The 26,894-nt window shown below is 37.4% G+C and overlaps 1 protein-coding gene across 3 annotated transcripts in view; it reads right to left on the reverse strand.

The window, feature by feature from the left end:
• Positions 1-4,517: 4,517 nt before the first annotated feature.
• Positions 4,518-26,894, reverse strand: part of LOC139145362 (E3 ubiquitin-protein ligase DTX4-like) — a 59,970-nt gene continuing 37,593 nt past the window's right edge. For 2 of the 3 annotated variants that reach the window (XM_070716479.1, XM_070716481.1), the window contains exons 2-9: positions 21,671-22,400; positions 19,476-19,546; positions 11,144-11,299; positions 8,708-8,769; positions 7,682-7,825; positions 6,800-6,961; positions 6,304-6,393; positions 4,518-4,986 (exon numbers count right to left, since the gene is read on the reverse strand). In XM_070716479.1, the coding sequence (XP_070572580.1) occupies positions 4,768-4,986; positions 6,304-6,393; positions 6,800-6,961; positions 7,682-7,825; positions 8,708-8,769; positions 11,144-11,299; positions 19,476-19,546; positions 21,671-22,400 (1,634 nt within the window). In that variant the 3' untranslated portion in view covers positions 4,518-4,767. The remainder of the gene's footprint in view (positions 4,987-6,303; positions 6,394-6,799; positions 6,962-7,681; positions 7,826-8,707; positions 8,770-11,143; positions 11,300-19,475; positions 19,547-21,670; positions 22,401-26,894) is intronic. The other variant, XM_070716480.1, reaches the window with a different exon arrangement.

Genomic DNA, 26,894 nt, shown 5'->3' on the forward strand with positions numbered 1-26,894 from the left:
TATTGGGAAAAGATATCACAAGCTACAGCCACTGGCCCTGTCAATGCATCTCAATAGCCCATCATGAAATGACCATAGTACAAATTGAGAGCTGCTGATGAAATGATTTTTATTTTTTGAGAGTTTGCGATGATACATTTTTAAATTACAGGAATGACAGAAAGAATAATTTGAACTGGTAGGGATGACACAAGTTTTTTCTGTTACATTGTTCACATAAGTTCTATAGAAGAGTCAAGGAAGAACAAGACAACTGCTCGACCAACTTCCTATCATGAAATGAATACAATCATCATTGTATATACAAAGATCTATTCCCATCTATTTGCAGATAGTGTTGAGCAAATCTATAGCTTGAGTTTGCTAGGCTTGATCATTTGATGGTTTACACTTACATTCTGAGATGAGATGCAAAAAAAGGTTTTTAGAGTTTTTCCAAAAAGTGAAGCTTGGAATGAATGTAGTTGGTCATGTCAGCTTGTTCAACCTCGCTCTGAAAGCTTAAAGAGATTCACTCATCTGTATTTGTAGATAGAGTCGATAGCCAAAACTGTACAGTGCTGTGAACATTCTACTAGTAAACATGGCCAACATCATAATGGTGGAACGGCACCGATTAGAACAGCAATGAAATCAACATTGGTCAGCGTTTTTTGTAATCTGCCAGGTTACACTTGGATTGATTTCAATAGCAGTACGCACGCATGTCTATGCTAACAGTCTATACATTGTGCTTGTAGTAGGCCCCATTTGATATTTATGTCACATTGTACCATAAAAATTAAGTTGACTGACTTCGATTTCATAGCTGTTCTGAGATGAACATTTTAATGTTATTGGATGAGTAGAGTTGTATTTGTTTGCGTTGAGGAGCAAACTTTTCATCAGTTTTGTGCCAAAAAAATGAATAATTCCCAGCAGCCTGACAGAACTTACAGATTTTATTGAAAATTCTTGTTTCTGAATGAAGGCACACCACTATTTCTCTAAAATATTGCCCACAAATGTTGGGAAAGAAAATTGGAAACTTTTAAACATCTGGAATTTGTAGTGTTATCCTTTTTATGATGGGATGCCTACTCAAATATGTTATTACGGTTGTAGTTTAAAAACTACTTATTTTTTTAACTACCAATACTTTTTTTGTGTTCATCATATAGTGGAATGTTTTTCCTTTTGTATATTTGTTGAACAAATACCACTTTGTGTAAAGAGATAAGAATGTATATTTTCAATGAAATAGCTATGAAGTGGCAATTGCCATGGAGCAAGTCTTTTTTCCTTGGTTGAATTAATAAAGATTTATGGTATCTTTAGTGTCTGATAATGAATACCCACTAGGTTGGTGGGGGCAAATGAGTGAGGCATATGGCATTTTGCTAGAACTGGCCAAACTGCATCGTTGGCTCTGTCAAAGGCTGATATTGTTCCACAACCATGTGCGCTGGAATGTTCATAATCAGTGAATGCACAAGGAAGTGTAGATTTGAAGTGACAGGACAATAAAATCTTTGTATTTGGCACACGTACACACCAAGCAACAAATTTCAAACAAGCGTATTTAATTCCTCTGTCCTACTATGTAGCTGATGCAACATTTCTCCATTGAATTACAAGCCTCAGTGTCTATGCTCAACTACAATACTCTGATAAACTCACACAATTTTCATATGGGCTGTAGGTTGAATGGAGCAATGGACCAATCATTTCATTCCTTTTATATAGCACTGAAGAGCAAATCACAGAGCTTGTACAAAACACATCAAACCACTATGATGTACATACGATTGTTGCTTGGTCATTCTCTAGGGTGGAATGGGACAGATTCTACACCACAAACACTGATACTAATATCAGCTTGTCCTGTTCACCCCCAGTTCCCTGTAAACAGGTCCATAATCACCATTGATAACAATGGCTTTAGGTCAAACCATTGTGGTGATAGGGCTATCTGCAACTGGAATGTCTGATTTATGCTGCACAGATTTGTTACCGTTCAGCAAACCACACAGCGGTATTTTACATTGTGCATATTAATATGAAACATCCCACAGCACATGCCGTTCAGCTCTCTCCTTTGATGCCATATACAGCCTGTAAAATTTTCCTTTGCAGTAAATCACAGAGACACAAACAGGTATCGCAGTATTTCCAAGTATATGTATCACAAAAAAGACATTTTTTTTTACGTTGGATTAAAATCTTCCTTCTGTTCATTTGAACGTGACATTTCAGAGAATGTCTCGCACTCATTTTCAAATCTGTAGCATCCCCATACATTCCCAGAAATATGCACAAAGTATGTTTCAACTCGAAACAAAGAAACATGTTTCATATTACTTATTATTACTTTAATGAAATAATTAAGAGTAAGTTTTTTAGAATAATGGCAGTAATTTTGGAATCTGTTGAAGAAATGAAATATATCTTATAATAAGAAATGAACTCTCTTTGCATCATGGATAGTTTGCTACCAGCGTCTATCTATGAAAGTACAGCTTTAACCTGTTCACCAGAACAGCTCCACAATCACCACAGATAACAACAGGTTGGAGGCCAAACTACAATTGGCTTCGATGAAAAAAACAAATACTGTGTCACTATAATATGCTTTCTGATGAGAGATTTAGTCCTGTTTCACTAACAGGGTGTACCAATAAAGCTTAGCACTTCCTTTTGCTCACTTTTTCAGCTAGTCATTTACATTTAAATTGATACTGTACAGTTCAAACTTTTTATTTTAGATAACTTTGTAGTTGAAGATGCAGGCTGGTCATTTAAGGTGGAATGCGCCTCGAAGACATATTCTCAAACTTTTACAATACTTTTCTGATCTACTACTTGTCGGGGGTCTCATGCTGTTGGAATAACAAAAAATTTCACCATGTTAGTTTTTTGAAAATCAAAAATTTAATTTTCCCTAAAGGGATGGCCGCCATTTTGAATTTCAAATATCGGTAAATGTAACGTAATTTTTTTCTCTTGTACCAAACTTTGCATGGTGACCCCTGATTTTTTTATGCCTGATTTTGTAAGAGAATGGTTGAAAGTTTCATTGAGGCACATACTACCTTAAAACAAGAAAACTGGGAAAAGCTGCAATCTGCCACACTGACATGAAAGAGTTTAGTTTGATACAGATTTCTACCATAAGTTCCACAGGCTAGGATAGGTGTGAGCTCAGTAACCTGTGAGCGTTCGGAATAAAGCTTGAAAGAGGCCACTCCATGACAATTTAAAAATATCAAGAATTTATGAAGAAACACTTAAAATCTACTTCTAATAACGATATAATACCCTTCAGATTTTTTTTATAAAATTAAACACTGACAACGTTTACATAGTAAGTATAATTTGATTTGATTTGATTTGAAATTCCATTTTGAGTGACGGAACCTTGTCAACAGATGAAGGGGAAAACATCTTGAACTATAGAAGCACACATCAATAACGTTGAGTACACATTTACCTTTGGTAAAGTACAGAAACAGCCAATGGCTGTAAATTCTGGAACTCAATAGGACGTTTTACAGAGCATGGTTTTAAACCTCAAATTGTACATGATTTGTACAAAAGTCAACAGAATACCCTATAATATCACACTTGTCTATACTGACAAACTTCAGCCATGATGGTGTTTTGTACCACCGTCCCCCTCATCACAAATCTGGAAACTCAACTGGCTTCTTTCTGACAGAGCTTGAAATAGATAAACAACAACATTAACACCTTAGTCAGAGTTAAGCATGTTATTTACAGGGAACTCTTACCAGCTGAATTTCACATTTTCCATGCAGTTGGTTTAAAATATTGCAAAAGTTGAGGCTGTTTAACCTTCAACAGACTTCAAATTTTGAATTTCTTCAAGTTTTGTTTATATAAACTCACATGGGTGACAAGATTGCTGCAGCATTGTAATCACCTTACAAAGGATGTGAAACAGGAAATGACAGAATTCAGAGGTTTCTCCATTTTGATTCTGACAGTTTTGACTCAGCACATTAAAGAATACTTTAGAAAATTGCTAACGTCTTGATGATGAGAAAGACGGATGATAAATTCTGAGACCAATCTATATCAAGCCCTGTTCATGCAGTTGGGTACAAGCAGGTCACACCATTAACAATAGGTGTTTGCCAGACCAGTGGTGAAGGGAATGTGGTTGGCACATTTTCCATCGACAGTGATGTTTGAGGGCAGTCTTTGTAACATCATACTACCAGTCACACTTTTAAAATAAAGAGAACTATTGATTATGGCACTTATGTGTCCAGCACTGCTTACTCTATTTCCAATCTGCTGGTGCATATCTCAGACTTATTAAAGTGGACATATTCCTTGATGTGGTACACCTACTGTTCTGTGTGTGTATGGTTCACCTCCGGAAAAAAAATGATACATGGTGTTCTTGAGAATGATGCAGTTCGTCTGAGAGATCACGTGATTGCCGTACAAACAGCCCATGTGTACAAACACATACAGAAATATTAGTCTTTCTGTGCATGTTTGTGCACATGGTTTTGTTTGTATCATTGTCAATTCGAATTCCGGAGTAAAACTATCCCAACCTTGCAAAACCTTTGTTTCTATTATATTTTAAATCACTTGAAACATTTTGCTTTCTGTTTATGATCTCGTGCGGAATATGCCTCTTTAATAACCATGACGTGGACTTCAAACGCAATCAGCGAGGGACATGACTATGCATAAAACACCTATGGAGAAATACCGCTTCGAACACAGATTTTGACTCTGATGTGGGTATATTCACAGGTCATCCTCTGTCACCCCTTGTGTTTGGAGTTCCATCAGTACATTGTCCAGATACTGTGGATCGGGATAGCCATGTCCGGTCAGGTTGGAACCAAATTCCGTCTTGTGGTGGATTTCGTTCCAGGTTACCGTGTTGGCTTCGCCAGTGGTGGCTGAAGTGCTTATGGTAAATATGAGACGGCGATCCCAGGCTAAAATCAGTAAACGTAGCACCTACAGAAATCAACAGAAACATGCTCTTATCTTTGAATCCCTGTCATATTTCACATTGTTTCCAATATATCCAAACACTGAAATTGGTGGAGCAATAAATTGTGATTCCAAAGTTTCATATAACAGATCAAATCTGTGAAATTATCGTATTGGGAGAAAAGCACTCCAAATATTTAAACAGACTTGTCCAAATTTGTCTGCTCAATGTCTTTGATTTTCCATGAGCAGTCTTCCACACTGTTGAAAAAGCCATTAGAAAGTAGGAAATCTGGCAGGTGATGGCGCTCAACCTGACAGTTGATGGCATTCAACCTGGCAGTTGATGGCCCTCAACCTGGCAGTTGATGGCGCTCATGCAACAAGGCAGTTGATGGCGCTCAACCTGGCAGTTGATGGCCCTCAACCTGGCAGGTGATGGCACTCAACCTGGCAGGTGATGGCACTCAACCAGGCAGTTGATAGTGCTCAACCTGGCTGTTGATGGCACTCAACCTGGCAGTTGATGGCCCTCAACCTGGCAGGTGATGGCCCTCAACCTGGCAGGTGATGGCACTCAACCTGGCAGGTGATGGCACTCAACCAGGCAGTTGATGGCGCTCAACCTGGCTGTTGATGGCACTTAACCTGGCAGGTGATGGCCCTCAACCTGGCAGGTGATGGCACTCAACCAGGGAGTTGATGGCCCTCAACCTGACAGGTGATGGCCCTCAACCTGGCAGGTGATGGCACTCAACCAGGGAGTTGATGGCGCTCAACCTGACAGTTGATGGCGCTCAACCTGGCAGTTGATGGCCCTCAGCCTGGCAGGTGATGGCACTCAACCTGGCAGGTGATGGCACTAAACCAGGCAGTTGATGGTGCTCAACCTGGCTGTTGATGGCACTCAACCTGGCAGTTGATGGCCCTCAACCTGGCTGTTGATGGCCCTCAACCTGGCAGGTGATGGCACTCAACCAGGCAGTTGATGGTGCTCAACCTGGCTGTTGATGGCACTCAACCTGGCAGTTGATGGCCCTCAACCTGGCAAGTGATGGCATTCAACCTGGCAGTTGATGGTTCTCAACCTAGCAGTTGATGGCATTCAACCTGGCGGTTGATGGCACTCAACCTGGCAATTGACGGTGCTAAACCTGGCTGTTGATGGCACTCAACCTAGCAGTTGATGGCACTCAACCTGGCTGGCACTCAAAATTTTTCATATATCTGCCAGTCTGGGGGGATTTGATCCCCAGAAATTGGTAAAAATATGATTCCTCTGTATGTGGAAAAATGATTGGTACTTCAAAAGTGTAAAATTTTCATGTGCTTTTTCCTTACCTTTCTACCTTTTTCATTATTTGGTAAATAGCAATGGCGTGGGAATCCCCTGGCTGAATATCTCTTGCCTGGATGTGGATGCTCTGGACCCTGTGTTAACAATAAATTCACTTTTAAAACAGCATCAAATTTTTTTGGAATCATAGATGTTGATTCTCACAGGTTCAGGACAAATATTGACATAGAACAGCTGTATAACAATCATGGGTAAACAGAAAATGTCATTGACTTTAACTTTTTTTGTTTTGATCAAGACTGGACGTATAGGTTTTCTTAGCATCTGACAAGGATCTATAAAATATCAAACGATATGCTGACTTTATTTTCTTCAAACGTGTTGAAATAATTTTTCCGTTCATACTATTACATGCACTATAGGATAATATTCATACATTCAGTTTTTCTCTACATTAGTAGCATACATAACACATGTAAGTAATGTTTGTATCAATGTCTGCTGGACCCATATTGATTTTTTTTTAACAAATCCACATACCTGTGTACCTGGTGGAATATTGTAAATAACTCTAATAGAATCGCAATCCCTGTATCCAGGCAGTGAGTACGGTATAACATGGTAGTCCATGCTACCTGGTGGTTGGTTGCCATGCTTCACACCATAGATTGCTTTGCAAGTTGGACACTGTAAGCTGCCGTCCTGAAAATGCATGCCAAAAATGTAGTGTAAGACTTAATTATCTATACTTGGTTTTTATCAGAGGCTCAAAAATGTGGAGCCCTTTTTGCTCTGAATGCTGTAAACATTTGTTTGATCATAATTCTGATTTCAGTTCTAGCGTTTACTGTAAACCAAGTAATTCATGGATCTTGAATACGTATTCTCATTTACCAAGACAATGAGATGTTGTATATGTACTTCCTGGTATATATAATTTTGCTAGAAACCTGAAGACATTTTGTAATAGATGAATATTAATATCAACACGATAAAACAGCTGATCACATATAGTTTGAGAAATACAGGTATACAGGTGCAATCATACCATTATTGCAACACACACAGCTTAAAGTCCAATTGGCTGTATCTTTTTTGTCACCTACATGTATGTTTGAAAAATGTTCTGTGGTCACACTTTGGTTAGCATTTTTACATATGTTGTCTTTGATTTCAAACCTTCTTTACGGAAAAACGCAAAAGGAAATGGGGCTTTAACGATGACCCCAACCACCTTTCATGAAAGTTCAACTTTGACCTTGAAACCATGGTGAAATACCATATTGTGTCTCTGAAAGGGTTAACCCAACTTTGATGGTCACACATATGATGGAAAAGAGGTTATATCACTTATTATAAGTGAAAATGGACCGGGACACACCTAAATTCACAGATGTTTCCATGGATAATTACAGTACATACCTTTGGTCCACTGTTGTACATTGCTGCTAAGCAACTCTTATGGAATATATGCCGGCACTTTTCCAGTTTGAAGACAATGCTTGTAGCTTTGTTTTCCTCATAGCCAGAAGAGCAACACAGCTCTTCAAAGCAAATTGGACAGTCCTGCAAGATACAAAATGTGTCAAATTTATTTATCAATTCTCGATTGGATTTGAACTCACAACAATTGGCACCTATTAAGTCACCTAGAGAAAACATCACAGTGCCGTGAACCTGTTAAGACCATGGCACCTTATGACAAAGTGTGCTTCTCTTCACAGTGTGTAAGCCTGTGTCTTACTTAGGTTATAAAACTGCCTTAATAGGAATGTGAAAGGTGATAACTTGCTTCTTGATGAACTGTGTCATCTACAATATATGCATCATGAAACACTTGGAAAGGTGAAAATCTATGGTAACTACAGATATATATTTAATCAGTCACCACATCAACACAGAGACGCCGTTTATAGCCAACAGCATGACTCATCTACATTTTAGAATATTCAACATTGGTATGACCACTGACCTTCACTAATTGACCTACTTGTGCAATGAACCAGCATTGGAAAATTGATTCTTATTTCACAAACTCAAACAGACAGACAATGACCTACACTTTGCATAACCATCGCCGAGATAGTGACTGGTCTTTTACATTGACCAATCAGTGTAAGCCAAGGCAATCACTAACATTTGACACTATCCAAAATCACCAATATTCAACAAGCTGAAATTATACCAGGACTGTACGACACATTTTTGGAAAACCAACATTGACTTGATGACCTGTATATCATATAAAGGCATGTGTGAAAAAGAGAGCCGAATTTTGTAAGGGCCAGGATTTAGAGATGAAAATTGATGTTTGATCAGACCAAGGCTAAACTGTGTTCCTTTAAGTGTTGAATATTCTGGCACTTATAGTCAGGCTAGACCATTGACAAGGATGATAAAATATAAGTTCACTTTGAAATGTGTAAAAAACTATAATCTTCATCATACCTCCTTGGGTGGTTTCTTGACTTTGCTTACATAGTGCTTCAGAACATCCTCAGGATCTGTAACTAAAGTAAAATTAGAAAAAAATTATAAAGTTTTTCAGTATTACAGAGAATGCTTTAATTCCTTACCAAGACAGAGGATTTTATTGATTAATTATATTTTTCATGCATCCATTCTTGCTGCAGATAGAATTGCCTTGAAAATCTCATAGAATTTGACAGAGCTCCGCTACGTTATGTAGAGAATAACTTTTTGTGACACGTATTGATGACAAAGGTGGGTATATTTGATAGCTCATTTCAGGATGGTCTGACCAAATATGGCAAAATTAAGCTACAACAATAGTCACAATTGAAGATTGCATCATAATTTCAATTTCATAATTACATTAAGATAAAGCCTAGGAACCTGTATACCAAATATCAAAGCTATCAGATGAGTAAATTTTGAAAAACAAAAATTTTGACCAAAAATGGCAAAAATTGAGCCAAAAATGGCAAAAATGACCCAGAAATAAAAAAATTGAAGATTTCATCAAATTTCAATATATTACACTAAGCCAACCCCTAGGAACCTGTATACCAAATATCAAAGGCATCAGACAAGTAATTTTTGTGAAACATATTTTTTGACCAAACATGGCAAAAATTGCGCTAAATATACAAAATTGCAGATTTCATCATATATTCAATATATCATATTTAGTTCATCTGTAGAAACCTGTATACCAAATATCAAAGCTGTCAGATGAGCGGTTTTGATGATATAAATTTTTGACCAAAAATTACAAAAAAATTCCTTAAAATACAGATTTGTATATTTCATCATAATTTGAACAAATCTAAGTTAGGTTATCCTTAGGGACATGTACACCTAATATCAAAGCTGTCTGACCAGCGGTTATGAAGAAGATTTTTTTACCAAAAAGGCCTTTTTTTTGCACAAATTTGGATATTTTCAACAAAATAAAAAAATTTAAAAAAAATTGTTTCTCATAATCATATTTTACATCTACACAAATATCAAATCAGTAAGTACTGCGGTTCTCAAGATATTTGAGTGGACGGACGCCTCACAAACATTCATACATACATACATACATATAGACTGACGCCAGACGGACACCCTTCCCAATAACTTCTTTAGACTATAGTCTATAGTAGTTAAAAATAGCGTCAATGACACTGTCGCTCCCATCCTGGACTATTTAGTGTTTGTTCTCTGGTCAGATATTTGAACATGTGTGAAAGGGATAAAGTGCATGAAGTGAAAATACTTAAATGTAATGTACTGGAGACAGTGAAATATGTTTAATGTATTTATTCAGAATATAAAATGGAAAAAATACAGAATTAGATATATCGAATACTGTGATACAACCATTAACTCAACAAGTCATTTACAATGACATAGTCCCCACTTGTAATAGGAGTATTAGTGGCGGCTAGCGGTTCGCCTGCATTGACTCTAGAGCCTGTGGAATGAATTATTGCGGCATTTGGTGCAGGAGAGCCGTCTTCGAACTTTAGCGATATGTGCAGGCTATAGCGTCCATGGCCCAACTTCCTGCATTGCCGTGTATGAAGACTGTGCTACAGCCTACCGCTAAACGTCCCAGTCTGCTAAAGTTTACATCTTTAATTTATTCAGTTTTGATATTTATATGCCAACAGACTTAAGGCAAGTCAAACGTAAACAAAATCATTAAAATACGAGAACGAACGTCGACTACCAATGGCAAGGTGATGTTTACATTTTACAACCCATGGCCATGGATCGCGGTAGGGGCGAGTGCTGATGCATTCAGAAGAAACAAATCCAGATAAATATTCATAAAACGCCGCATAAGTATCAATATGATCTGAGAAATTGCCATCGGCTGTACCTTTCCTCATCAACCTGTCTGTGTTTCTCCGTTTCGACCCAACTGAATCACTGCACCCACATCTCATGGCCGACGCAATGTTGCGTTACTGCACACGCTCAATGACCCCTAACCTCAACCACCCTGTGTACGTTGTATGGACGTATTCCGTGCGGTACCTACATCTGTAAGCTTAGTGAGGCATTGCGTGATCGGCAAATGCGAGTGAACGAACACAAAATTTTCACTGAAAACCCCGCAAAAGTGTTGAAAACAAGTAATTCAGCATTAAGGATATACAGATCATTGTAAACTTTTGCCGATATGCTGTTTGTTACCAGCTATTTATTCCTGTAAGCGGCACAACAATTACATGATTTTCAGGTAATAACAGGCGGCCATAATCGCCTTACAGCCGGCCATATGGCCGGTGGCCGGCTTTTAACGAAACCCCTGAAAATATATTCTGATTGTCTACATTAACACAGTAGAATTTCAATTTCGTACATTCAAACGTTTCAATGGATCAACTATAATGCAGATCTTCCGTTAGCACAAAGATAAACTATTACCTTTCATGAGGGATAGTCTCCTTCTCTTCTTGGGAGGCTTGACACCGGGCACTGGCTTGCAGTCATTCCTGGAAGTTGGCGGAGGTGTCATTCTTAATACAGGAGGGTGTGATAGTACGATAGGAACAGCTGGTGACATTAACATGGATGTCATACCTGGTTGCCGTGGTGAGTAATGGGAAGCACAGTGAAGCATGAGAATGATGTCATGTTATGCCACATTAGTATTACCAAAAATTATGAGATATAAAATTTTGAACAAAATCTGAAATTTTAACAAGAAAGCCAGGATATATTAGTTGATTAACATTGCCCAACCCGCTTTTTTATCAAATGTGTAAGTGTACTGGATAAAAGCAAATGTATTTATTGCCACTTTACAAGGAAAGCATATGATTGCTCTCAAGTTACGACAACTGCTATAGTATGGGAGAGCAACTGTTGATAAATGAAACAAGTCATCGTTGATGACACAGTCCCCGCTTGCTAATGGGTACTTTGATTACAGGTCCTGTGATAAAAATACTTTGATACAGATGGCACTCAATCGCCAAGAATGAGTTCCATGGTGATGAAAACATAAAACAAATGTAGGCCACTATCCTAAAGGTCATTAAATGAGTCAACTGGGAATTAGTTGACAGGATGTTGCAAAACATTTTTTCATACTATCCTAACACTAATAGATTTTCACCGGTACCATATTTCATAAAGTTTAATACAGGATTTACAACACTATGAGATCAACATCTGTATCAAGTTTCATCAAATTTGACGTTGTATTTGTGGATATATCACTCTAATTAGGAAAGATCATTACATATGCAATTACAAATTAATTAAAATGACACTGATAAATGTCTTTTTCACTGTTAAAGCAATGTGAGCTTAACATGTGTACTAAGTTTCATGAAATTTGATGCAGTATTTCTTGACATATCAGCCTAATTATGAAAGTTCAATAATTGACATGATACTGCTACATGACATGAAACAAATTGACGAGCATGTATGAAATATGTCAATGTCCTTGTACCAACTTTGAATGATACTGGTGGAAATATGTCTGAGTTATGGCTCAGTATACGAGAAAATCGTAACAAGATCACCGCCACGCAGCGATATTTGATCTTACTGTTTAAAAAATCAACAAGTATATGTATGACATAAGTCAATGTTCAGTTACAAACTTTGAATAAAATCAGTTGAGACTTGCCAGAGTCATGGCTCTCGACATGAAAAAAACCCTAACAAAATTGCCACCATGTGGCCATATCGGACCATATCGAGAAACAAACAAAGTACATATTTATATTGAAGTACATATGTATACTACGGTATAAGTCAATGTCCTTGTACCAACTTTAAAAAATAGCGTCAATGACACTGTAGCTCCCATCCTGGACTATTTAGTGTTTGTTCTCTGGTCAGATATTTGAACATGTGTGAAAGGGATAAAGTGCATGAAGTGAAAATACTGAAATGTAATGTACTGGAGACAGTGAAATATGTTTAATGTATTTATTCAGAATATAACAGGGATAGAAATACTTTTTTATTTCTTGTGGCAAAAGTTTGCCACCGGATATAAAATCAGGTGGCAATTATGAAAAATCTGGTGGCAGTTTGTGATCGGTATAATACAACATTTTGTCATTGCCACATACTCACTCTAATTTATAAATTCTTGAAAATATGGTGAGTACACGTCACAAAAAATCAACCCATACTGCAGGCCTCGAAAAAAAATTTTCAAACTTACCAATCGTGGGACACGTGAATTTCATTTTTACTTGCCCGACAGGAAAAATTACTTGCCCTATCTAATAACTGTACCAGTAATTTGTAACAGAAAGCAAGAGTTTGGCCATATGAAGTGAATTCAAAGAGGGTAAAAACAGATTCAAACATGAACTACATTCTTGTTAAAATGAAGGACTATTACCAAATCTGAAATGTCGCAGAAAAAATGTGAGAATACTTTAGTTTTTTTCTGTAGATTTGGCCATTTAGAAAACATCTTTAATTTGGAATTTTTCTTTTATTTGGAATTTTTCCACAACCTAATCCAAATTAAAATCCTTGCATAAGAGTAATAAGATTGTGTGATTTACAATGTGCATAGCTGGCTGCTACTCTTTATTATCAAGCTGAGATCACAAACAACTGCTCTGCTAGTGTTTATCTGCCAATGCATACGCACATGTACATCTGCAACCCTTTTACCTGTTTACATGTTTACTCACTGAGCACAGCCGTCTTTCAAAGTTTTATTTTGATAAATGTATTCGTCAAGAGAGCAGATTCAAGTTTCGTTTTCATTACTCTTCAGTGCAGATTTGTTTTCTGTAAGTGAGAGCCGATCCCTAACAACCAAGGTCACGTAATTTGAAACTGTCTGCATCTCACGCACTACGTAGCTGCAATATGTGGCCTCCTTGGTCGACTGAGCCCGTTTCGACTACGATGTAAACTTGTACTTTTTCATCTGGGTGTTGATTTACGTTGAACAGTAAGCATTGCCGAGATCCATGGCTTCGAATAAGTTTACATCCATTTACCAAGCACAGGGTGCAATTACACTATCGCGTGAAGCCGATCGACTGTCATATGACTCATGCTGCACTTGCACAAAGAGAATGGCAACCACTGTCAAGAGCAAACCACTTTACGGCACACATACAAAACAATGAGTTCACTCCGTGTCGTCGGAGAGAACATGTCGCAAAACTGTATTTTTACGACTTTTTGTGTTTTACAACAGCAAGAACGATTATTTTGCGATGTCGGGCGGATTTTCAAGGGTTTTCAGAAAAAACTTTTCAGAGTTGAAGGACTTACAATGATTGTAGGCGTGTACAGACCTAATGAAATAGTGTCGTTTTCAAGCTTGAATTGTCCAGAGCTTAGTTAATTCAACCGCTGGTGCACTTGCCCGTCGGACGGGAAGCATATTGATTTTACTTGCCCGAACGCAAAATATTCACTAGCCACGGGCGTCGGGCGATAGGAATTTTTGAGCCCTGTTACTGGCTAATGAATTGCAAGCATTTATTGTTATTTAATTCATGCAGGCTGCAGTTTGGCTTTGTTTTCAAAATGTCACAACATGCTTTTATCTTGTGCCGTATGACTACATATGCGGCTATCACAGAGGGCAACAACATGTCCAGTGTACAAAAGCTGCTGTCATCGATATGAAGATTAGCCAATCACAAGTTTGGATTAACGCTGTTTTCATTCATGCCAAAATGTCGCAATTAGTTTGGGGTTTTTTTGGCTAATGAGTTTTTCCGCCGTCAGACAACGCGTGTTCCTTCAGACTAGTGTTCCTTCATTCAAGCCGTAGGATCAATGACATGATGACCCAAAATTTAGTGGCAGAAAAATACCACCAGAAAAAAATTTTGGTGGCAGATTGACAGTTTTTGGTGGCAAATGCCACCATTGCCACCGATTATTTCGATCACTGATATAAAATGGAAAAAATACAGAATTAGAAATATCGTATACTGTGATACAACCATTAACTAAACAAGTCATTGACAATGACAGTCCCCACTTGTAATAGGAGTATTAATCTTGATGGGGCAGGGAAATGTGGTCATTAAGAAGTATCACTGGAGTGTATATGTTGAGATCTATGGGCAAATAGGTCTATGTCGTTGTTCCCAATTTGAAACACATGAGGCATGTTTAAGTTATGGTTCTAAATCGGGAAAAAAGATCAGACCTCTAGCAGTATTGGCCAGCCAAGAAATACATATGCGCATAATAAATGAGGTACAAGATGTGACATCTTAAGGTCTAATATCCTATCAAAATTGGAGGGTATAGAACTTGTGGTTACTGAGATATGCATATATATGTATAATCAAGGTCAAAGGTCATTGAGGTTACATGACATTTTGAAAAAAAAATTATATTGCTAATTAATCCCTATATGCCAAAAAATCAGACCTCTAGCTCTATTCACTTGCCCAGAATTAGATGTGTGCAAAATTAATGAGGTAAAGCATGTGTTGTCATAAGGTCTCCCATCCTACTAAATACAAAGGACATAGCACTTGTAGTTACTTATTTATTGACATAAACATATATTTTAGGTAAAGGTCATCAAGGTCACATGACATTTGGTCAAAAAATTTCTCTCCTATAGTTATCCCTATATACCAAAAATCAGACATCCAGCTCTATTGGCTTGCTCAGAATGAGATATGTGCATAATTAATGAGCTACAATATGTGGCATCATAAGGTGTCCAATCATACCAGATATGAAGGGTGTAGCACTTGTGGTTACTGAGTTATGGACAAATATGTATATTTGAGGTCAAAGGTCACCGAGGTCACATTACATTTGTCAAAAAAATTCTCTCCTATAGTTATCCCTATATATCAAAAATCAGACCTCTGGCTCTATTGGCTTGCTCAAAATTAGATATGCACATAATTAATGAGGTACAATATGTGGCATCATAAGGTGTCCTATCATACTATACATGAAGGGTGTAGCACTTGTGGTTACTGAGTTATGGACAAATATGTATATTTGAGGTCAAAGGTCACTGAAGTCATGTCACATTTTGTCAAAAAAATTGTATTGCTAGGTTATCCCTATATACCAAATATAGTTATCAAAACAAACCACCAATTGTATGAAACATGGGCCTAAATACAGACAGACTGACATTCACAGACTGGCACAGAGTGATGACATTGACCCCAAGTGTGCCTTGGCCCATGGAGAGTGATAAAGATATAACAAAAAGCTGAATGTAATGATAAAATAGTTAAGTATAGGCCTACAGACACTGAGGGTGAATATGTTACAGCAATTTGATTAGTTTCTTTTCATTTTCTACTTCTGTGATAATTTTTAAGACAATCAAACTGCAAGGCAGTTTTAATATGTAATTGACATAATTTAATTTAATATTTAATATTTAATTATTTTATATAATTTAATTGACATACATGTTATCTTTTACAAGCACACAGCAAACTGTTCTTGATTTTTCATTTACAATATTTGACATAGACTGAAATACATAACATGCAACCAATATTTACATTTTGCCCATGCACCAGATACATGGAGAGATTTCAACATGCAATCATTAACTCAGAAACCCTATAGGGAAAAGTAAACATTGTTTTCTTCCAGAACAGCTGGTATATCCACATCTGGAGCAACTTACAAACTTAACCAATTACACAAGGATGATGACACAAGAGATAAAGTTAAACTGTAGTGAACTTGACTATTCCTTTCAAATCCTTACCTAACTTGATTGACATCTTAAACTAAAATACACTGCATGTTTAATGGCACACAAAAATACATCAGGGGTGTACCATTTGATAAAAGGGGGTTGTCTGGAAGATTGATGAGGAACATCTTTTTTATCCGATACACTGTACATTCTTTTTTTCCCACTATCCCACCTTTTCTTTTTGACAAACCTTCTGTGGCTGATTTTTTTATTGACATTTGTTTGGATTTTTTTCAAAATCTGCCACGACCCCCCCCCCCCCCCTCCATCACTCTTTAACATTGAAAAAAAACTTTGAATATATTTGTTGGAAACCAAACCTGCTGAAATCACCTCAGCTATGTTTTCTCATTATTTTTTACCGCATTTTAACACCAAATACAGTTTACCATTTCAAATGCTTACTGAATCACAACATTATCTTAAACATAGGGCCAATGTCCCTGAAGCTACTATAGACATGGATACAAAATTAAGTATTTCCTGACTGTATGAAATCATCTCACTAAGGGCATCCTAGGGACCTGTTAACCAAATATTAAAGCTGTCTGACCAGCGGTTTTGAAAAAAGCAAGCGACCCAATAGTCGACAGAGCTCTGCTGTGTTATGTAGAGAGCAACTTTTTGTGACATATGTATTGATGAAGATGGTTGAGATCTTTGATAGCTCATTTCAGGATGGCCTGACCTAAAATGGCAACATTAGCTGCAAAAATACAAAATTGATGATTTCATCATAATTATGTATAAAAATGTATACAAAATATCAAAGCTATCACATGAGTAACTTTTGAGAAACAAATATTTTGACCAAAAATGGCAAAAATTGACCCAAAAATACAACAATTGAAGATTTCATCAAATTTCACTATATCACACTAGGAGAACCCCCAGGAACCTGTATACCAAATATCAAAGGCATCAGACAAGTAGTTTTTGAGAAAGACATTTTTTGACCAAAAATGTCAAAAATTGCACCAAAAATACCGAATTGCAGATTTCATCATATATTCTATATATCATATTTAGTTTATCTGTAGGAACCTGTATACCAAATATCAAAACTGTCAGACGAGCGGTTTTGATGAAATAAATTTTTGACCAAAAATGACAAAAAAATTCCTTAAAAATACAGATTTGCATATTTCATCACAATTTCAACAAATCCAATTTGGGTTATCCCTAGGGATATTTGTGTACCAAATATCAAAGCTGTCTGACCAGCGGTTCATGAAGAAGAAGATTTTTTACCAAAAACGCCTTTTTTGGCACTAATTTGTATATTTTCAACAATATCAAAAAATCAAAAAAAGGACAATTATTTCAGGTCAGCCCAAAGTACTTACATGCTAATTTTTCATGTAATCTGCTCAGTGGTTATTGAGATTTTCAATTTTGACTGTTTTTACATTTTTTCACTTAATTTGCATATTTTTGGCAATGACAACTTCATTTGAACAAAATCTCATCTACAGCCCATCATCCATGTACACACCAAATATCAAGATGAAATGTGCAGCGGTTTTGGAGTTTTTGATGTTGACGGACAGACATACAGACATACAGACATACAGACATACATACATACAGACATTTCCCTAGCCTATAAGAATAGCTTCCATTGCCATATATACATATGGCTATGGGAGCTAATAAATTTGCTTGAAACATGTCTGAGTTATGGTTCAGGACATGGAAAATCGTAAAAAAAATGGCCACAAGGCAGCCATATTGGATCGTATCACAAAACAAATCAATGTGCATATGTATGACATAGGTCAATGTCCTTGTACCAACTTTGAATAAAATCGGTTGAGATATGCCTGAATTATGGCTCTGTACACGAAAAAATCATAACAAAATGGCTGCACAGCAGCCATATTGGATCGCATCACAAAACAAATCAATGTGCATATATATGACATAGGTCAATGTCCTTGTACCAACTTTGAATAAAATCGGTTGAGATATGCCTGAGTTATGGCTCTGTACATGAAAAAATTGAAACAAAATGGCCGCCTGGCAGCCATATTGGATCGTATCACAAAACAAATTGACATGCATATATATATGACATAGGTCAATGTCCTTGTACCAACTTTGAATAAAATCGGTTGAGATATGCCTGACTTATGGCTCTGTACATGGAAAATCGAAACAAAATGGCCGCCTGGCAGCCATATTGGATCGTATCACAAAACAAATCGACATGCATATATATGACATAGGTCAATGTCCTTGTACCAACTTTGAATAAAATCGGTTGAGATATGCCTGAGTTATGGCTCTGTACATGAAAAAATCAAAACAAAATGGCCGCCTGGCGGCCATATTGGATCGTATCACAAAAAAAAATCGACATGCATATATATGACATTGGTCATTGTCCTTGTACCAACTTTGAATAAACTCGGTTGAAACATGCCTGAGTTATGGCTCTGTACATGAAAAAATCGTAATAAAATGGCCGTCTGGCGGCCATATTGGATCGTATTGCAAAATAAATCGATGTGCATCTGTAGGTCATAGTGCTATGCCTTTGTGCCAAGTTTGAACAAAATTGGTTCAGCAGTGTCTGAGAAACTGTTGATGACGGACGGACGGACGGACGGACGGACGGACGCACACGGACGGGACCCAATCTATAAGTCCCCGCCAGACTTCGTCCGCGGGGACTAAAAAACTTCTGTACGGTGACTCAGAGTCAGGCCCCTGGCTTTCAATAGAAATGTAGACACAAATGACAATTTAATTTCAGAAGTAAAAATTTCTGAGAATATGAAATATTTTTGAGAACTTGACAGTGGAAAACTGTAGGTACACCCATAAATTTCTGGCTTGCTTAGATAAATTGTACCTCCAAGTATTTTGGGAGGGTTTGAAATTGCAGTTGTCGAGTTTCAACTGTGATAGTTTTGTACACTTGGGGATAATTTGTGTTCAAAGGATTGTACCATCAAGTATGATTACCGGATCAATTTCTGTATTGAACCCCAGGGCACAGAATCATGACAAAGAAAGCTGGCATTTGAGAATGGTTTATGTGCGGACACTGACCTGTCATGACAGGGCTGAGATTGGTGGCATGAGCTCGACTTGTTGAGATGGTACATGGAGTGGAAGCTGACCTGTTTTGGAGTTGTTGAAAGTGAAAATGTACCGTGTGAGACAATTACCAGGATAGTGTCATTTAAAGGGACAAAACTTTCCGTTTTCCCATTCACTTTAAGTGAAATTTTGTCATACAAAATGTTATCTGCCCAAAAGTACAGCATCACATGCCGGTAAGTATATGTTTTACTGTTTTGTGCAAGAAGTATTCTTTAATGCGTTACTTTGTTAAATGAAGTGTTAGGCACAGTCAGCTGTTAGGCGTCAATTCATGCTTTGCAGCCAGCACAAGATTTCCATGCTCCAATGACATTAACAAGAAATTACGTCATTGAAGAGCATTTGGCCAATGGAACAGTGGGTGAAAATTCAGATCACTAGAACTTTTAATAAACATCATATTCATGCTTATTAAATCATTGATGTTTTTGTCCCTTTAAATGCAGAGAAATGGAGACACCAGCAAAACATGAATGTGGTCAGTGACATGTCAAAGATGTATCACAAGTAACTAATCTGTCCTTGAACAGTTGATTTGTGATGATCTTGAACTGATGACATTGAGTGAATGAATGTGTAAAAAAGGTCTGCATGAGTTGCATATGTTAATAAAGTGTACATAAGATGGAATGATATCTTGTTGCAGGTGTAAGAAATACATAGTAACATTAACAATGACCTGTTTGTACCAGAGTGTATGTCTGTTTTAATATGTCAAATGTATACGGTGAAATATAATGTTGCATGCTCTCATGTATAAAGGTATATAGCTGATCAATGAAATGAAAATTTGACATAAACAATGCCAGACTATTGAGAAAGTTTGAAAATTTTGCTGCTCAATTAATTTTCTCTTCAGGAAGTTCTCTGTGTTAATGCTTCAATTTGCAAAATGACATCTTCAACAATACAGCAGTCAATACATTTTAATATTGTCAGGTATATTCCTCTCTCAAATCAGAACTGTGGTGGCGCCCTTCTACAACTTTCCATTCTTCTTGAATGCAAGTAGCACATTTTCTGCATACAATGATAAGCGACAGGTGCATGTACATTCAAAAAAATACCGACAGATTTTGACTGAAAAATTTATAAATGACAGTTGTGTATTTTAAAAGTGTAATATAATAACATAGCTGCTGTTAATGATTTTACAGTTGTGCATTCGAAACAAGAAAACCTTCAATTTGAAGATATAGCAGGATTATTAGTCTAAAATTATTAATGTGTAAATGCAGTGGATGACATTTGAAAATGGCTATTATGATGCAGGAAATGTCATGGAAGACATTAAGTTGAATATTCCTTGAGAGAAGAAATTTTTGGTATGACTTCTATGATATCACCAGGGTTACCTAAGTTTCAATGAAGTGATAGAAGCAATCAGAGTTGGGTTCTTACAGTAAATTTTGGATAATTTTTATCATCTGTATAAACGATTCTAAGACAAACGCTTTGTTAAGTTTCTCTTCAGTTGAGTAGGGCATAAGGTAAGCGTGATGGGATAATGACGAAGACATCCATGGCTCTTCAGGTTTTGTTTTCTGCATTCAGTAAGATTCATATAAAGTGTAACAGGTGCCATGCAGTGTAAGTGGTGTTTGGGATAAAATTGATTCCGGTACTATCTGCAGGTGGTTTTGACCATCATGTCAACAAAGATTGATATGAAAAAACACATGAAGGACTGACTGACTGTAGGTTATTGGACACCTTCTCTGTACTAGTAGCAAGCAAAATTTACTGAAAATATTCGTTACACACAAGCAGTATTTAAATTGTTCTCTGGATTTTTAGATGTCAATACAACCTTATATGGCCCTATTAAATCACCAATGAGGTGGTTGTGGCCAACTATCTTGAAATGCGAATGAAATTGCAAACAAATTTTTCAAATCAGGCAGTTGGCAATAATTTGTAATATTACTGAATTATGATGATTTGTGCTATGTTGAATAAGCTAAATAACCATGTAGAGCAAAATGACACCTTCAGTTACTGATTGCGGTAATTTTCTTTTCGCCCTGCGGGACCTAAACAAAGCATCTGGGGTATTAATGAACAATTAATCAAATGACTGTTGGTAAGAAAGCGCTTGACGCGAATAATGAACAAGAGACACATGGTATGTTGGTGCCTACCTCACCATCCTCCCACAGGACATAGGCACTGGCAACGCTGTTAACGCTGATGTGGATGCTGACGATGAACTGCTCGCCGAGCCTGACGATGAAGGCAAGGATGCAGTTGCCATGCCGATCAACGAGCCAGAAGCGGACGTCACTATGCCACTGTCGCTGCTTGGAGACACGACATCGGACGTCGATGGTGTTGTGTCGTCCGTAGTACTGTCCATGGAATTGGTAGAACCAGTTGTGTCGACAGCAGACCTTGAGTTGTTACTGTCTGACTGGGATAGTTTCGTAGAATTGGAACGTCTGATCTTACTGTGTACAACACCAGGGTGTGAATCACTGATTCCACAGGGTGCTGATATCGAATGCTTCAGTTTGTAAGAGGAGGATGCTCCCCCTCCTCTTCCACTGTTATTGCCTCTGGAATCAGAACCGGCATCATCACAAAGCGGATAGCCAGATGGAAGTTGTAACCTGCGTACATGTCGTGTGAACCCGGACTCATTCCGAATTTGAATCATGGCCCCAATATCAACAATGTACGGAAGTCTGCAAGCTGTAAGATTGAGATCGATCTGTTTCTGTTTGTTTTCGTGGGCAGTCTCTAGCAGACAGCAAATTTCTATGTCATACGTGCTCCAGCTCCCTTGCATGTCTCCAAGCCACTGCCACACTATGCCTTTGGCTGGGGCAGAGTTGGCTGGGTATTTGTGTCTTCGAATTGGTCTGGCAGAGCCTGAAAATATACGAATGCAGAATTAGAATTGATATTCATAAAAAAAGAGACAATACTGCATTATAAGCATGCATAGTGTTTTGTGCTCAAGCTTCAAAAATGCTTTGACAAAAATGGATTAACTTCCTTTTTGTCAAAACACGTTCTTGTTAATGCATCTTCCTTTTTTCCATTTTGGAGCATTATGTACAGTATATATCATTATTTATCAATTTCGTCGACAAATCAAAAAGGAAAACCATCTTCAAATAATTGGGATGCCCGCATTTAGGATGCTCAACACAAGATAGTATAAACATTGACAGGCCACGTTATTGAAAAGTGAATGAAAACAGATGGAATGACAGAAGGATAGACCAGGATAACTATCTTTGGGGGCTAGTTACATTCTTGGTGAGTTTCACCAGAGGGCTGATGTTCACCCTGTATGATGGAACACTTGTTGTCGGGGACATGCATTATTGAAAAACTGTAAGATAATTCTCTGTGCATTTTCCAAGATGAAAAATGCCCTGCCTGGAGAGAAAGTGAACATGTACTGCAGCTGCTTTGAAGGGGGTCCCAAGTCAACTAAATCCTGTCACGTTTTATCAAATGATATCACTGAAAATGTTGCATCATAATTTTATCATAATTTCATCTGGTAAATTTTGAAAATAATATGTGTCGGTGTTTCTGGAAAAAAGTCAGCACAAGCATAGAGATTTTCAGTATTTTTTTAACACGTACCAATGCCATGCATATAACATGACTACAGACTGGTGTACTGACTTTATGCATTACATCCTGTCAGGAAGAATACTGTGATCTACATTCATAAAATTTTGAGTGCAATTATGAGACATATACAGGGGTTTCTGCACTCTAATACAAACCCTAGAGGGTGGATTGTGTAAACCAGGCCACAGCATCAACAGGAAAATCTGATAAGATCTATCTCTAGATCTGTATCTTTTCTTCCATATGATAAATGATAAAACGTTTTACTCGATGACTGCATTGTATGTTGACTGTAGAGCAACATTGCATACATTAGAATATGTTGAACACCTGGTGCCCAGCAGAGCTTTGACTAGAGATGTCTGGGCAAAGCTGTTCATCAGTTGCCTGGGTTTGCCAATCGATGCTAGCATGGCCAAGATCTTGCAATAGAATTCAATCAGTGTGGCGTACTATCATGTATTTTTGATGCCCTGCTCTGCCGTGCACCTTGATTTTGCTACTCTGGAGGATGCCAACACTGGAGGGCAGGGTTTTACAGGCTTACGGCCTCTTTAAGCAAAGATCAGTTAATTTGGGGTGTATTATTACAGGCCAGTAATAGGATAGCAATCAAATGGAGACCGCAGCATCAAATGTCCGTAATGACAACCAGTCTGATTAAATTCATTTGGGGAAAAGGCTCATCAGACCTGAAGTACAGTACAATGAGAATCAATTGGATCAGGCCAATTACATTGATCTCTGCTTTGAACACAGAGCAATCCTTGGCACAGCCAAACTACTCTTGGAAATCACCTTGATCTCTGCCTTTTATGTATCTCAACCTTAAACAAGAGTGCGTCAGTGTTCTACAATCCTGCAAGATGGTTTTTGCTGAATAAATGTGAGTTCTTAGAGATGTATCTCAACCTTAAACAAGAGTGCGTCAGTGTTCTACAATCCTGCAAGATGGTTTTTGCTGAATAAATGTGAGTTCTTAGAGTTTCATGTAGTTGTGCATACATATACATTTCTGGACTAACGTGCGCCCTGAAGTGTGTGTAAAGCATTCTTGTTTCTTTGGGGACAACTTCAACGAATAAGTAATGCACATTGCCTGAGCAATAGGTAGATGTACAAGAAATCATCCATGTAGAGGTAAAATATGACATGAGTTTAAGTGTCTCCGTGGGGCATATCACTACCAGTAATTTGCAAATAAAGTAACTTCATATCAGTTAACTCTAGCTCACAGTTTATGTGTACTATCACTGCAAGTTTCCATATGCCCATATACAGTTAAAGTTTGCATTTGTCCATATATAGTAAAAGTTTGCATATGTCCATATATGGTAAAAGTTTTCATATGTCCATATACTGATATATGGTAAAAGTTTTCATATGTCCATATATGGTAAAAGTCATGTCAGCTTTTGATGGAAGGTCAGTAGCTGTCCTTAGTTCTGGGACCTGGTGTGCACCTGTTTTGCATCATATCCCTTCCCCTACAAGTATGAAAATTATTGTTCGGCTATTAACCCTTTTCCTGCCAGACAGTAATAACTGTATCACTTCCCCATCAGCCAAGTCAGTAAAAAGCGGTATAGAGCCAAAACATGACGTATTTTCACCCACTTGGCTTGGTATGTTATAGCATCTTTTGTCAAAAAAAAAATCAACTTTACAGTATTATGTTTTCAACAGCCTTCAAATGTACAGTATTATGTTAAAATACATCATATGGAATACCGGTACGTTGTGTTTCATTAATTTTAACCATCTTGACCTGGTGGTGAAATATGGACTTGGCAGGAAAAGGGTTAAAGATACAAGTGATTGGCTTATTCCTGATGAGATTCAAACAGAGAGCAAATTGTTTCCACCGCAGTACTGATTTAAAATTCAATGAAAAAGAAAGTTTTGCAAAAGGTGATAATGGAGGTACACAGAGCATTAAGTGCACTATGTAAAGAAATATGCCCCTTTTAAAGGCCAGTGGTAACTTTTGATGATTTTTTCCACTATTTTTGTTTTTAATGTCAACTGTCGTTTCTTGTTCTACTTCCCAAAGCATGTTGAGATACACAGTATTTAGCTTGTCAACTCATCCTGTTTATGTGTAGGCTGCATTGTTATTGTTGATAAGTGAATTTTGGTTCAGACTCAAATGTAAACAATAACAATTATTTTACACTTAACCCTTTCCCTGCCAGACAGTATTACTTCCCCATCAGCCAATTCAGTGAAAAGTGGTATTGAGCCAAACCCAAAAGTATTTCCACCCATTTGGCTTGGTATGTTTCAACAGCTTTAGTCCATAAAAGTCATGTTTACACTATCTATTAGCCTTTAAATGTTCAATTATTTGTTAAAATGCACCAAATGGGACATATTGTGCTTCAGTAGTTTGAACAAACTTGACCTGATGGTGAAATATGAACTTGGCAGGAAAAGGTATATAGATGCTGTATTGACAAGGTAAATACTTGATGTTTCAATACATTGTGGGGAGTAGAACAAGAAGCTGCAATTGTCTTACAAAACAAAAAATAGTGAAAAACATCAAAAGTTACAGGTAATGGCCGTTTAAGCTCGTGCATGTAACAAATATGGCAAGATGTACTGTGCAATAGATTGTTATTCCCTCTGTGAAGACAATATTCATTGAGGTGCTTGGTGATGTTGAAAAACACAACGCTTCACTTCACAGCCAGACAACAGCCACAATGTAATGAATAAACCACAATAAATGAATTTCATCATGCTAACTCTTTAATCTCACTTAGACTTGACAGACAATCAATTGGATATTATGAAAAACTATCAGATGCAAATAACCTTGCAATTTGTGAAGAAACACATCAACGTGGTTTTACCCCCTTTGAATTATGGTTCATCATAATGCTGATGGTCATTGTTTGACGTCATGAATAGAGAACAATCCGATGTCCTTTATGATGTATGTGTAATATTGATGAGAAGTAAACTCATTAACACACCGTTCATAATAGAATGCTACATGTAGAATGCCGCACTTTGCACATTTCAAGTGCAGGTTGTAAAAATTAACAAAAATGTGGTAACTCTCAGAACCTGATGTTTAACCAAAACGTCAAAGGTTGGTTTCCATGTTGATTGCTGCTGACCAAGGGAATCTACCGTACAATAGACAAAGATCAACATCATCCACTTTATACAATGGTCAGCATGTTGGATACCTTTAAACCAGTTACAGTGCGTTTCACCTAAGTACGCCAACTCAGCGTATGAGACTGACACATTTCATGTACAAATCAAACGTTTAGCTTTGGTATCACGACACATTTCAAAGCCACCAACTCATTGATTAATTACAGTAAACCAGCATGGGGCAGTGGCCCTGTCTAGACTGACAGATACACTTTATCTACTTTAGCTTTTTTATTTACTTTCTGTTGAGAAAACCTTCAGTTCTTCAACTCTTAGCTGAAACTGTAAAAACAGTTACATTGTAGATTAAATGTTTTGAACTTTCATCTCTCAGTCCAGACAGAGAGGCTGGCCCATGCAAGTTTACTGATAAATGATCTGGTGGCTTTGAAATACATTGTGATACCCAAGCTAAACGTTTGTTTTGTACATGAAATATGTCCGTCTCGTACGCTGAGTTGCGGTACCTAGGTGAAACGCACTGTAAAATTTCTTGATTTTCTTTTTAATTCTGAAAAATGCTGAAAAGTGGGAAATTAAACATAGGGCCAAAGTCCCTGAAGCTACTATAGACATGGATACATGACTGTATGAAATTATCTC

This window comes from Ptychodera flava, chromosome 12 (genome assembly GCF_041260155.1).
Source record: "Ptychodera flava strain L36383 chromosome 12, AS_Pfla_20210202, whole genome shotgun sequence".
NCBI lineage: Eukaryota > Metazoa > Hemichordata > Enteropneusta > Ptychoderidae > Ptychodera > Ptychodera flava.